The 14,452-nt window shown below is 48.8% G+C and overlaps 1 protein-coding gene across 5 annotated transcripts in view; it reads left to right on the forward strand.

The window, feature by feature from the left end:
- Window positions 1-7,095, forward strand: part of FGFR4 (fibroblast growth factor receptor 4) — a 49,570-nt gene extending 42,475 nt beyond the window's left edge. For all 5 annotated transcript variants that reach the window (XM_082213152.1, XM_082213151.1, XM_082213148.1 and 2 more), the window contains 10 exons: window positions 224-417; window positions 1,177-1,322; window positions 3,074-3,195; window positions 3,318-3,428; window positions 3,657-3,847; window positions 4,323-4,445; window positions 4,935-5,005; window positions 5,763-5,900; window positions 5,990-6,095; window positions 6,236-7,095. In XM_082213152.1, the coding sequence (XP_082069278.1) occupies window positions 224-417; window positions 1,177-1,322; window positions 3,074-3,195; window positions 3,318-3,428; window positions 3,657-3,847; window positions 4,323-4,445; window positions 4,935-5,005; window positions 5,763-5,900; window positions 5,990-6,095; window positions 6,236-6,382 (1,349 nt within the window). In that variant the 3' untranslated portion in view covers window positions 6,383-7,095. The remainder of the gene's footprint in view (window positions 1-223; window positions 418-1,176; window positions 1,323-3,073; window positions 3,196-3,317; window positions 3,429-3,656; window positions 3,848-4,322; window positions 4,446-4,934; window positions 5,006-5,762; window positions 5,901-5,989; window positions 6,096-6,235) is intronic.
- The last annotated feature ends 7,357 nt before the right edge of the window (window positions 7,096-14,452 follow it).

Below are 14,452 nucleotides of genomic sequence, written 5' to 3' on the forward strand. Positions count from 1 at the left end.
AACATACGGTATGTTAGGCTCTCTCATTGAAATCAGTGGGATGTATTTTGTTTATGGTACTGATAGGCTCTGCAGCCAGGTACAGACAGGCTGTTTTTGCAGGCCAATGTACACACCGTGCAGCACAGCCATGTTCCCTCCAGCCCAGCTGGCTACCTGCTGTGGTCAAAGCAGGTTTAACCCCCCTGAAACATGCTAACTGCAGATTTATTTGCTATTGCAGAAGAAGAAGAAGTGCAAGAGGCAAATGCCCCTGAAATCAAGTATACCGATATAATTATCTACACTTCGGGATCTTTGGCCATCGCAATGGCTATTGTCATTGTTGTCTTGTGCCGGATGCAGACCCAGCCGAGCAAGCAGCCCTTGGAGCCCATGGCCGTACACAAACTCTCCAAATTCCCGCTCATTCGGCAGGTAGGTACCGAGAGACCCAGAACTAACCTTAAAGTGGGTCAGAAGGATCCATTGTACCACTGCAGTGGTTTTCAAGGGCCCACAATGTTGTCTGCCTGCTTGGACCAAGAATCAGCAATGGATAAAGTGAGATACTCAGATCCTCAGAGTACAACAAATTATTCAGGGTAGTAAAATCCCAGTCGGACCATGCAGATCTCTGAAAACAGCTCTCCCATGTTCAGCTAAATTCACCCTTCCCTGTTCACTGTCAGGGCAGCATCTGGTTGGCTAGATGGACCTTGTTCGCATTGTTGATGGCTCTTATTGGTGTTAGGTGTGTGTGTTCTGCCCTGTCCCTTGTTTCACTGTGTCCTTTGTGCCCTTGTCCAGTCCGTTCTTGCGCTGGAGTAAAGCAGTGTCTATGGGGCAATCTGCTTGAATGTTGGGTCTGTCTCCACAGAATCATAGAATCATAGAGTTGGAAGAGACCACAAGGGCCATCGAGTCCAACCCCCTGCCAAGCGCATCAGAGCACTCCTGACATATGGTTGTCAAGCCTCTGCTTAAAGACCTCCAAAGTAGGAGACTCCACCACACTCCTTGGCAGGCAGCAAATTCCACTGTCCAACAGCTCTTACTGTCAGGAAGTTCTTCCTAATGTTTAGGTGGAATCTTCTTTCTTGTAGTTTGGATCCATTGCTCCGTGTCCGCTTCTCTGGAGCAGCAGAAAACAACCTTTCTCCCTCCTCTATGTGACATCCTTTTATATGTCCACAGTTCTCCTTGGAATCCAGCTCCTCGGGGAAGTCCACCACATCCCTGATGCGTGTCACCCGCCTCTCCTCAAGCTGCACACCCATGCTGGCCGGGGTCATGGAAGTGGAGCTGCCTCTGGACTCCAAGTGGGAATTCCCACGAGACAGGTAAGTCTTGTGAGGTGCAACGTAGCTTCCTTCTGCATGTGCCGCTGAGGATGCTGGCCAGGCTCTCGCATGACTCACACAAGCCCAGTGTCAGAATGGCAAAGCTTCGCCTGCTCACCAAACTTGTATCAAGATGTGTGTTTGTTAACACAAAGGGCTAGTTCCCACATGTGGTCCAGCTGCCAGATTGTCAGTGTCCTTAGACCCATGCTTGCCTGTGTTCACGCAGAGGAAGCAGCTGGTAAGCTGGAAGTTCACGTGTGCCTGGCTGCACAGGACTCTTGTTCCCACCAGCACAGTGGCTCCAAAAATGGCATCACAGCCATCACATACCACCTGGTACGCATGTGCTTCAGTTTCACATGTTATTTCCCCCTCACAAGCGAGGGCAAGCACAGCAAGTAGAGTGGCCAAGTACCACAAAGAGGGAAGGCAGTAGAGTGCATGAGAGTACCGCTTTCTTCAAAGAACAAAACTGGAGAGGAGTCCATTGTAACCCTGCTTAGCTCTGTGACTAAGGGGCTAGCTATAAAAATTGTCCGGTATCAAAAGCCGTGCAGTTTGTCTCTTGAATTGCTGCCTGTAGAACAAAGGTGGGGAACCTCAAACTGAGGGGCCAGGTGTGTGTGTACGTCAGCTATTATACAATGGCAAAATTTACATCCATTGCCTCACTCACTTTTGCACACACATAATTTGATTGTATGCTGCCTTTCCATAGTTCAAACCATGCTCAAGGCGGCTTACAACACGGAACAAAATACATAACTACAACACAACAAAAGTAGTCATAAACAATAAATTAAACAATAAAAAACTCAAAACCAAACTGAACAATTTCCACATAAAACACAACAAAATCTAAAATAAAATACAAAAAACTAATGGCAACAACCATCCTCCCAAACAATACTCCAGGCCAAGAGTCTGTTCAGCAGCCTGAGCTTTTGTAGCTGGAGTCAGTCCGGGCCCCACCTTCCCAGGTCAGGTGGAAAGGGCAGACAGAGCAGGGAGCAGGTCTTCCAGAACTCAAGACAAGATGGACTGTCTCTGGCATATGGCCCTCAGAAGAATGCCTAGAAGGGAATGCTGCCCTTGTGCTGGAAAAGGTTTCCCACTCCAGCTGCTACAGTCTCTTGGAAATGAACTTGTTAGTGAATTCTTGGAAATGAAAGGAATTTGTTAGTCAATGCACTGTATAGACATTGATGAGCCAGTGTGGTGTAGTGGTTAAGAGCGGTAGTCACGTAATCTGGGTAACCGGGTTCGCGTCTCGGCTCCTCCACATGCAGCTGCTGGGTGACCTTGGGCCAGTCACACTTCTTTGAAGTCTCTCAGCCCCACTCACCTCACAGAGTGTTTGTTGTGGGGGAGGAAGGGAAAGGAGAATGTTAGCCGCTTTGAGACTCCTGAAGGGGAGTGAAAGGCGGGATATCAAATCCAAACTCTTCTTCTTCTTCTTCTTCTTCTGATGAACGCCCACCAATGATGCTTGTACGTATCGCCTCACCTCCCAACTTGGGATAGTTCATGCATGGGCCTGGGAGAGAACATTGGGTCAGATTTCTATGTTGAGGTTGAGGCCCTGCAGATGCACCTGGTGCTAACCTCTGATTCTGCCCCACTGCAGGGGACCTGCCAGCTTTCGGATACAGCCCTGAGTTTAGGTCCCACCCACCCAAATGCATCTGTACCCATGACGACATGAGGTTGTCCTTTTAAGGAGGCTTTGTACCCTTCTTTTTCCCCAGGCTTGTGCTGGGCAAGCCACTGGGTGAGGGCTGCTTTGGGCAAGTGGTGAGAGCAGAAGCCTACGGCATTGATCAAGAACGGCCAGAGCGACCCATCACTGTGGCTGTCAAGATGCTCAAAGGTAACCACAATATACAGGGCTAAGAGAGCCTGAATTGTGGAAGGACTTCAGTCCTTCCACTGTTGGATTCTAGTTTAGATCATGGGACACCCCAGTCTGACCTCCTTCTGTTGCCTTGCCAGATAATGCCACTGACAAAGACTTGGCTGACCTCATCTCAGAAATGGAAATGATGAAACTGATGGACCAACACAAGAATATAATCAACCTGTTAGGAGTCTGTACGCAGGATGGTAAGTGACTGCCTCTTTGGGCTGGGAAGCAGAGGGTACCAGGTGCTGTGAGGAAAGAGGCAGGGATGTTTGGGAGGTCAGGAGAGACCAGAAACTTCGTGGGGCCATTAGGAAGATGCTGCAACTGAACAATGGAGCTCTGATGTTCCAGGATAGGAGCAGACATTGTACGGGATTTATGAAGACTGCACCTGAGAGCACAGGCTCACATATAACTCCTGACTGCAGGGCCTCTCTATGTGATTGTGGAGTTTGCTGCCAAGGGGAACTTGCGGGAGTACCTGCGCGCCCGTCGCCCTCCCACGCCAGACTACACCTTTGATATCACCAAGATGCCTGAGGAGCAGCTGTCCTTCAAAGACTTGGTCTCCTGTGTCTACCAGGTGGCACGTGGCATGGAGTACCTGGAGTCCAAGCGGGTAAGAGCAGCCTGGCCCAAATGGCTTTGCCCCCTCACCAACCCTAGCAGGATCCTTACTTAAGCAGAAATGACTGGTGGCCAATGGGCAAGTGTCATCTGAAGCGTTGGCAGGTTCTGTTGGAGTGCCAACAGTGAAGGCTCTAAGCCAAGCATTGGCACGCTAAAGCTTTTGCTGGGCTCTTGACTAGCCCGCGAGGGCAGCTACATGAGGGTTAGGTCTACCAAAGGAGAGGGGCCGTATGTACCAGGCCTGGGCAGCCATCATGTGATGAAGGAGTGAATGGCAAGGCAGAGAGGCAGCGAAGCTACTCCTGACTCTCATGGTAGATGCAGCAACAACCCACTAGCCCAGATGTGTCTTCCATTGGACTGCAGTCTGGGCTGCAGTGGGCTCTCCGGATCCTCAAGAGAGGATTCATATCTCTCTCTCTCTCTCTCTCTCTCTCTCTCTCTCTCTCTCTCTCTCTCTGCAGTGCATTCACCGGGACCTGGCTGCTCGCAACGTCCTTGTCACCGAAGAAAACGTCATGAAAATTGCAGATTTTGGCTTGGCCCGGGGAGTTCATGACATTGACTACTACAAGAAAACCAGCAATGTGAGTGAGATGGTATTTGAGAGGCACGGGAGGGGAAGACTCAGAATTGTCAACAGGCTTTGGAAATACGCAATGCAGTTGGGGGAAAAAGGAGCGTGGGCACTGGGGGAGAGCAATTACTGTGCTCTGTATTTCTTAACAATAAATGGTTAACAATGCATGGAAGGCAACTTGGGAGGGTAGCTACCCTGACAGATGGCATATCAACCTTTTAAATAATAATGTAGTATAAAGTAGTAGAGAAACCTTCATAGCCCTTTGTGTGTGCATACACACGTTCCTGCATTACCCTGTTGGTAAAGAGAGATAATTTTATTACTGTTTACTTTCAAGGAATCCAGGGTCTTGTAGGAAACTAGGATGAGCACATCTATGGGGGTGGATATGTGGCTATTGCTCAGTGGATGCTAGAGGGTAGAACTCAAAAGAGGAGACATTGCCCAGGGAAAGTGTCAATGAACTGAGAGCTTTTCTTTTTTCTCCCCACAGGGTCGTCTACCTGTAAAATGGATGGCACCAGAGGCTCTTTTTGACAGGGTGTACACCCACCAGAGTGATGTGTAAGTTTGACTCTGCAAGGCTCTCACAATCACATCAGCCTACACAGCTATATCTGGCAGAGCAGCTGAGCTACTGTGTTTTTAAAAGGGAGAAGTTGCCTTATACTAAAGCAGAGCATTGATCCATCTTGCTCAGTACTGCCTACCAGTGTTGCTCTAACTTGGGTCCCTGACTGTTGTTGGACCACAAGTCCCATCATCCCTAATTAGCAGGAGCATTAGTCAGGGATGATGGAGGTTGTACTCTTAACAATATCTGGAGACCCACATTTGAGAAACACTGACATACACTAGCTCTCTGGGGTCTTTCCTACTTTTATTTAAAGATGCAAAGAATTGAACTTGGGGTGTTTTGCATGCAAGCTACAGCCCTTTCCCAACCATCCTGGCTGTATGGAGAATAAATGGGCCTATTTGTCAGTCCTACTAGATGAACCATAAGTGGCATGGAAAAGCCAGGATGCAATGTCCCTTCCTGCCTGCATAAAGATGACAAGAAGCATAGAGTTGCTTGCTCCCTGTAAAGTGGTCCACCTTTGTAACTGGTCTCCAGCATATGTAACTTCAATACATTCCACCTCTGTGGTCACAAATCCATCTTTGTGAGATTTTGCTGAAGTAGTGCACATTCCACGGGGGCAAGGTCCACCTTCTGATGCTTGGTGGTAGTGTAGGGCTAACCTGGACATATCCACCTCCAATTTCTTTATGGCTTTCTTGTCCCTTTATTTGCCCTGACCCTCAACTGTGCTTTCAGGTGGTCCTTTGGCATTCTGATGTGGGAGATCTTTACGTTGGGTGGTTCTCCATATCCGGGCATCCCGGTGGAAGAACTCTTCAAGCTCCTGAGAGAAGGTCACCGGATGGACAAGCCCTCCAACTGCACCCATGAACTGTAAGTGTGTGTGCCTCTTAACCACAGCACCTGCATCCATATTATGGGATGCTCTAGCCTGAGATGTCCCCTCCCCTTTCCCCAAACAGGTACATGATGATGCGCGAGTGCTGGCACGCTGTGCCTTCCCAGCGGCCCACCTTCAAGCAGCTGGTAGAGGGACTGGATAAGGTCTTGGTTGCTGTCTCTGAAGAGGTAGGTTCAGACCACCAGGAAGAGGCATGAACGCAGCTGTTTCAGAAACCCTTTTAAGTTCCCTGAAGCAGAAGTAGAGGGAGCCAAGCCTTTGTCCCTTGTGAATGCTGACTGGGTGTCCTTTCTCTCTTTCCCTTCAGTATCTGGACCTGTCAATGCCCTTTGAACAGTATTCTCCATCCTGCGAGGACACGACCAGCACCTGCTCCTCTGACGACTCTGTCTTCACCCATGACCCTCTGCCCATCACCCCCTGCCTCTTCCCCTACCACAATGTGCGGACATGAGGAGAGTAGCAGGCAGTGGACCCCAGGGCAGGATTTCCTCTCTCTCTATTCCTAGAGGATTACGCAGCTTGGGAGCAGAAGTTCTTACATTGTCCCTGGTGGAAGAAAATGCTGGGAGCCATATCAGCAGGGGCTGAGAGTGCATCTCAAGGTCCTGGAGCCTGCTGGACACCCGCAACTTAAAGGTTCCCTGGCGAGGACTGGATGCTTTCCTTGTAAACTTCTGCAGGTGCTCCCAGCACTCGTGCTGGTGCCTTCTTGCCCTATCATCTCAGGTTCCCTCAAAGCCGTTGCTCTAGCTGAGCCTTGGATGCTACCAGCTGTCTGGGGAGAAGTAGGACCAGATAAGCAGGGAGGAACCTAATCCCAGGGAGAGCAGCACTCTCGACATGCCTGGGCTCCCCCTTCACCCAACCCATGGGACCATTCCCCCCAGCCATGGGGTGCCCTGCTTGTTTGTTTGATACTATTCCCAATTTAATAATATTTTTATGAAATCTCATTATTTGGCAGGAGCCAGCCAGCTTTCTCAGGCCCACCCCATCCGCACCTGGACACATGACCACAAGGACAGACGTTTTGAGCGGGGTGTGACCTTTCCCTCCTGGCTCCTGCTGTCCCCTGTACATAACCCTAGAGATAAATATTTATGTACATATCATTTCTAATGCACATGAATTATCCACACCCATAAATTATTTTTTTGGAATAGAGCCTTCTGCCTAGGCCGTTTCTTTGCTCCAGGGAAAGGTATGGCCTGCTTCCAAGGAAGTGTTAGCCTCTGCTGGGACCCATCTGCTAGGGAAGTGGATCTTGAAGTACCATCATCTCTCCCATAGGGCTGGGAAGGCAGCTCAGACCACTTGGGTCTTGACTGGCCTGGCTGCAGCAGTCGTATGTCAAGGCCAAGTGGGACTACTGCAACTTAACTGGGCTTCTGTCTAGGTGAATGTTGTGGAAGTGCTCTCTATTTGATGGACAGCCTGTGGTTCTTATCCTTTCTGTGATAACTGCTGGAGAGAAGTTGATTGGCCAGTTGGATCCTTCTCTCGGTGCCCCCATCAAAGCCTCAAGATCATGGCCAGATCTTGGGCCAGCTGTAAACCAAGGAAGTACAGTGCCTGCAACACCCCAAAGACTAAGGAGGAGGGAATATAAGCACATCTGTCTAGGGGTGGTGGTGAATGAAGCCCTTGACCCTTGGAAGAGTCCTTGCAAGCCTGTTTTGCTGGTGGCTGGCTCTTCCTAGCAGTGAGCGCTGGCACAACTTAGGCCACATTGAGCCTATGGGGCTTCAGCTTCTATGTCCGTCATCAAAGGTTGGGTGGATTTGAGCCCAAGCAGGCACCTGTACTGTCTGCTTGCATGCAGAGTGTGCACCTGTGTACGTCTCCCGTAGCGTGGAGCAGGCCAAAAAAAAAAGGGGGGAGCAGGGGCATCACTTCCATTCCTGCTCAGCTTGCTCACGCACAAAGCACTCCCCCATCTGTTCTGCATTAGCCGCTGTTCCGTTTAAGCCACCGTGAACTCTGCTACCAGCATCTCCCTGAAATTGATCCAGCAACTGGCCACTCTTTCAGAGCCTGGGAATCTATCTCTGGATACAGCAGAGCCCAGTGGGAATATTCCTCCCCCTCCCGGCTATTGGTCCAAGCACAATGATCTGAAAGGGAGCCCTCAGAATCCTCCTTTTCTGCCTGGTCGTAGTTGCAGAGGATCTGGCATGCCAGGAAGCTGGAGAAGGATATTTAGGGGAAGCATTTGACCATTTATTGCTTCCGACTCCAGCCCCCTTTGCATGCGGGATGCCCCGGTGCTTGCCCGCTCTTCCTCCCGCCCCTGAGCTATGCACAAAGCATGGGCTCAGCCCCAGGAGGTAGCTGCAGCTGTCTGTCTCCCCCACCCTGCCCCATCCACTTGGTTTAAAGTTTCACAAGAGACCTTGTGAAGGAATTGCAACCCCTGCTGTCCCAGTGGGGATAGGGTTTCAATGGGCCATTTCCCCCTGCGCTGCTTCCTCTCTCCCAGCTGTAGCCCATCGTTCCCCCTCCAGCTGGGTTGAGAAGGGATGAGAAACACAGCGCCAGAAGCTGCCTGTCGTCCTACGCTTCGTTCCCATCAAAGGGGGTGTGCTGGAATGAGGTGGAGCATGCATCTGTATGCTGCTGCTGCCGCCATGATTGTGTGCGGGCAGCTGGATCATGTATATGGGCCTCGGGGCACAGACTCCAAAGGGCAGCACAAAGGCTTTTGCCCAAGGGCACAGGAGATGCTGCGACAGGTGCAAAGACATGAGTCCTTGCTAATCCCGTCAGCATCCTCTGTTACCGTCTTCAGACTCAGTCCTGCACGTACACCAGTATGGGCCACTGCAGCACTTGAGGAAATCTAACCCTGAGCTTCTACTAACAGCTTCCAGAGGCATGTTAATCCAGTTGCTTCTTTGCTCACTCTTGTAAGCCAGCATGATGGATGTTTCAGCTTGTCCCGTGCCATCTTCCAAGCAAGACACATGGATGACATTGGAGGCTGAGCTTAATTGGTGACAAGCTGCAGGGAGAAGGGAGGGAGAGAGTCTGGAAATACGTGCAGATGCAACTGTGCTTCATCCTACACACTCCGGTGCAAAAAAACTAGTACTCTGGTGGGGCTCTTAAAGAGTCAACACTTCCATTATAATATATGTTTGGATCCCCTTTAGCAGATAACGGATCCTGTGAGGAATGTACAACATCAGAGTTAAGTTACATTTGAGCCAAATTTTGCAGGTGCAAACAATTGTAGAAGCAAAATTCATTGGTGCAAAAAGTTGCTTTTTCTATTAAATTCTAATTTTTATACTGCTGAACTTCCCGATTGTGGAGTTTGGCATATCCAGTGCAGTAGTAATAACACGTCCAAGTGGTCACACTTGCAAATTGTTGTTTCCATCTCATACTTATGATGAGCAAATGGTTTAATTAAGTTGAATCCTGACTTGGATGCAGCCCAAATGCTCCTCTATCCTGCCTAGTCTCCCCCATGTGGTTTCCTGGATTCCTACCACATGGCTGCTATTCCCTATTCAAACCGCTGCTGCCTGCCACCATCCAGGGCAAATGTATGGGTTACCCCCGTGAACAGACTGGCCTTGAATGGGACAGAAAAGTAGGTCAAGGGCTGCTCCTTGGAGGAGGAGATATGCTGTGGAACTGGCAGGTTCAAAAACAGTTGGATGCCTAGTCCGCTGCAGTAGGCGAGTAGTTTGCTCAGCTTGTGTGTCTCGATGATGTCCAAGACCAAAACCAGCAAGAGTCAGAGAGGTCTGGGGATGAATGGTGACCAGAACTAGTACAGCAAATGCCAGAGGATGTTCACACTCTTTAACTACTAGTAGTTAAAATGAAGCCATAATAGGGGCAAATTATCAAACATCTGCCTGGTTACAGTGTGGAAGGGATTTGGCACTTTCCTGAGAGGCTGGGGCCAGCAACAGGCGACTCGCTGCTGGGATCTGCAAATGATCCAACTGGCAAGGTTGCTCTTCCTGTGACTTTTCACATCTCATCCAGCGCAGATCATACCAGCTCCTAACAAGTCCTTGGAGGCCCTTTTCCCTGAGATGTTGACAGCTCTTACATGGCTTTTTCTGCCAAAACAATGTAACTAATCTGAAATGGAACTGACAGGGCTTCTGAAAGGCAGACGTCCTCTTTGCCCTTGGTGGTAGAAGAGACATGTTAACCTATTCAGAGGACCCGGTTGAGCATTCAGCCCCTGGTCGATGCCAATCCTCTTAACCACGGAAGCCACTAGAAAGGCCAATCGGAACCAACCAGCTGCCAACCCACCAGGAAGCAGTAGGTGTTTGGGATAGCACAGCACAAGGAATTAATGGGGCTTTTGCTCCTGTTCCAATGGTTGGAACTGACAGCTGGGTCCCAAAGGAGGACCACAATATATTGGTGGGTTTCCCCAGTTAAAAGCAAGGGAAGCACTGGCACTGGGAATCAGAAATTGTTATTTGAAAAGCTGGAATGGAGTGGCACAGGATGCCAAAAACTGCCTAGGGTTGAGGGCAGAACAGAGCTGATTTCCTAGAACTCACACGTTTATGCCACCCACCGAAAACTTTGAACCTGTGCACCTGGGTGGTATTCCAGACTTGGCGTTTGTCAGCAAGTTTCAGCTTCCTCAGAGGCTCCCCACAAGATGGAGCGTTAGCTATTTGTGCCATGTGGTCAGACACATGGCACATCTTTCCCTTTCTGGTTGGATAGTTCTCACCAGAGGTGTGCAAATGCTGAGGGCATGGGCCCCCTGAACAAATATTCCACTAGAATATTTGTGCAATCAATCATAGGGCCTCATCCAGCTGTGAGGGGGTAATGTCCCTAAAGCACATTATTACCCTCCTCTGAATTTTCCTGGCAAGTGAGTGAAACAGGCAGAGTTGGATCCTTCACCATGTGCTTTATTAAGATGTTAGATGATAGCTTTTGGCAGAACTGATAATGGTGGACTCTCTAGCTTCTGCAAGAACCTAGATTGATTGATTGATTTTACTCCAGAGCCTTCCATTACACACACACACACAGAGAGAGAGAGAGAGAGAGAGAATCCATTTCAGATTCTATAAGCCCACTTTCCACAATAAACATCTTAAGATCCTGACAGGTTCTGCCTAGATGCAAAGTATTGCTGTGCCACATTGCTACAAGAGGCTATGGTATGTATGTGGGGAAGCCTGTAGAGTCTGCAACATGGCGATGCTCTGTGATTAAACTACCCAATTCCTATTAATTCCTTGACCTATACAACTGCAAATCCACTAGCAAATTCAAGGCTTTTCCTTTTGGTAATTTTGGCAGGAGATACAGCAGCTAGGCATTTTAAAATTGCCATTATCATTTAGCATCTGGGGGTGTTTTTTGCATGCTTCATGTAAAGAAGTCTTGCAAATTTTGCTGCTCGTTTATAGTGCAGATTCTTCTTAAAAGAGCAGAAACTCAACAAGAAGCAGAAGAAGAGGCGTGAAGGGAGCAACTACTCGCAACAGCTTAGCATCATTAGTGATCAGACAAGTATTTGGTATTTGCAGCCCTGTTCTGCCTAGGAGTGGCCCCATACTATGGGACCTTGGGGGACTGGAAACTGCTTTGCCTGCAGACCCTTCTCTCTCCCCCGCCCACTGCCCCTTGTAAAGCAGACAGACCACCAGCAGGTGTGACTCCTGCCATGCCCCAGCAGCCTTAGTGGCCCAGTGAAAAAGCCCAGCTGCCTGCTAATGTGCCAGAACCAATGCATTCATCACAGCCAGTGAATGAGTCCATTGAGCAAAGCTGGCGAAATTGCTGCCAGTAGGGGCTTTCTTGCCCGGCCCTGAACAGCTTGCTCCAACCTCAGGCACTCAGGATTGAGGGGAGCGGGGTGAGGGGCTCGAGGGTGTTTGCTTAAAGCTTTCTGTGCCATTTTATAAATTTCTGTATAAATAAACTAAACCCTGAAGGGTGGAGGTGAAGAGGAAGGTATTGGGGAAGGAGATGGTTCAGTATAGCATCTCGTTCAGCATCATCTTTGCAAAATCGCGCCCTTGTCCCTAAGCTCCTCGTTGCCACACCTCTTCCAGCCCCGCCTGGATCTTTGGCCCCCTTTGCGGCTCCTAACAATGGTGTCTTGTCCCAGCTTTGCGTGGGCCCAGGTGAATAAATGATCTCTATTTCAGGGGAAGGATGTGGTTTTCGAAGCTCGCTCCGCTCACCCTGTTGGTTTGTGTTATTGCTTTCTTTTCCCTCTTTTTACATTTTCTTTCCCTTATTCCCTTTTTCTCCACCTTGCCAAAACCCCTTGGAAAACAGCGCCATGGTCAATTACAGAGGCAAGGAGGAGAGTTCATTAATATTGAAGGCAAGCTCCGAGCCAGGTGGAGGGAGACAAGGAGGAGATTGTGTGTGGGAGAAGCTTGCAGGCCACCAAAGAGTGTGGGGCTTGTGCTCACACACTCCCCATTCAGACCTATCCTGTCCCTGCCATTTTAAGCACACACAGACCTCGTCTTTCAGGAGCGATGCTGGAGAAAGGACGCCACTGACTGGGGAGCTGCTCAGCATCCTCTGCCCACCCAAGCCAGAGGCAGCCAGGACTGAAATGGGACCCGTGTGCCTCCATGACTCAGAATAGAAGGCAGTTTGCCACCAGCCCAGGAATAGAAATGCTATCAAAGCCCCCACTGGCGCCATGAAACTTGCCCCATGCGCACAGATGTGAAGTATTGACTTTGGCAACACGGGTCCTCTGCCTTGTCCCAATTGTAAAGAGCAAAGCGGAACAGAAGGACCAGTTTATAGATTTCCTTGTGACAAAGCCTATGGAGTAAAAAAAATATATGCCAGCATTTTACATGCAAAAGACAGAAATACAAATAGTCTACGTTAAGAGAGGGTTCCATACTAGAAGAGAGAGAAGCCGTGGTCATTAAAAACCATTTTGAAATGCTAATTTTAAACTTTCGGTCCTCCCTCCGGTTTATAAAGCATGTGCTCATGTTTCAGGGTTACAAATCAGCTCAATTTTTTAACATCCCCTCGCCCCCAAAAATGTTCAGTTGCAAAATCCTAAATGCAGACCCTCCAAATGTCCCTGTTTTCTAGGGGCACTCCTGATTTAGAGAAGCCGTCCCAGTTTCAGATTTGATCCTAGAATATCCCCCTTTTCCTTAGGGTGTCCCTGTTTTCATTGGAGAAATGTTGGAGAGTATGGAGTTATCCAACCCCCCAGCTGTCTTGAAGGCAATCCTGTATAGGGAAGGTTTTTTTAAAAAAAATGTTTAATGCTTTATTATATTTTTATATATGTTGGAAGCTGCCCAGAGTGTCTGGGGCAACCCAGTAAGATGTGTGGGGTATAAATAGGAAAATAATTATTTATGTCCCTATTTTCATCAGAGATATGTTGGAGGGTATGTAAATGCTTCTGAATCAGCATCAGAATGATCCAATCTAGCTCCCCAGGTAGGCAGGTGGTATTGGGTGCCTCTCTAAATATTATGGCTTGGGCCAAGTAAGCTCCAGAATTGGGTAGAAATTCCAGACGCCTGCGCTGTTCTAAGGAAGCAAGTACAGCTGGGAGAGTGTGCGGGATTGTGGTTGGTAGAGCTCTGAGATAAGAGCTCAACAGAGCAGGTCCGGTGCTCCTAGAAAGGAGAGCAGATGTTCTTTCCCTGAATCCCTCTGACCCTGGGCCACAGTTAGGGCAGGAGGGAGGCAATCCCAGCTGCTCCAAGCTGGACATCAAATTAGCTTTCTTGTTCAAAGCACTTTCTCCTTTGTTTCTGCTCGGAGGCACTGATTACTTCTTTGTAGAATATTAATGAGGTGTGAAGAGTAATTTGTGTGGAATAAGAGCAGAGTTGGGCAAAGGGGCCTGGGACTAGAAGACCTGCCTACAGAAAGACCAGGAGATATTTTATTCATTTCCAGTGTTTGGCAGATAGATTAGTTTATATACGCTGGGTACAAATCACACATAGACAGGCTATGCATGTGCAGCTTCCATGTTTGCAGAAAAGCTAATCAATCCATGGAGGTCAGTAGCAAAGCCAGCAGGCATGATCCCCATCCTTCATTCATGAATGGTACCCAGTTTATAATCATTTGCATAGGCCTGACCTAAATGCAGCTTTATGTGACACCAACACATCTGCCCCATCTTGCCTAAATAGCAAGCCCAAATGCCCAGCAGTTAGACCTTACTCTGTTTGGGATGTGGGTAGCTAATGGCAGCGTTCCTCCTGGGCAAGATTCAGAGGGAGGTGATTTTAATCAAAATTGCAGCGTTGCAGGGAGGGGTGTTAAAAACAAAAAAACAAAAACCTGCCTGCCAGCCATGATCCAAATCCTGATTACCTATGCACCTGCTGTTTTCTTTCTTTCTATATTGCAAGACATGTGAAATGCAATCACACATTTCTTGTGCTGTCTACTTTGGCCTGCAGAATCTGATGAAAGTAGGCAGGAAGGATTAGGTAGGTGCAGACTACCAGAAAAGCATTCTGAAGTTTCAGACAAATATTTTACCCAAAATGAATCACAG

This window comes from Podarcis vaucheri (assembly GCF_965113315.1).
Source record: "Podarcis vaucheri genome assembly, chromosome: 2".
Classification (NCBI taxonomy): Eukaryota; Metazoa; Chordata; class Lepidosauria; order Squamata; family Lacertidae; genus Podarcis; species Podarcis vaucheri.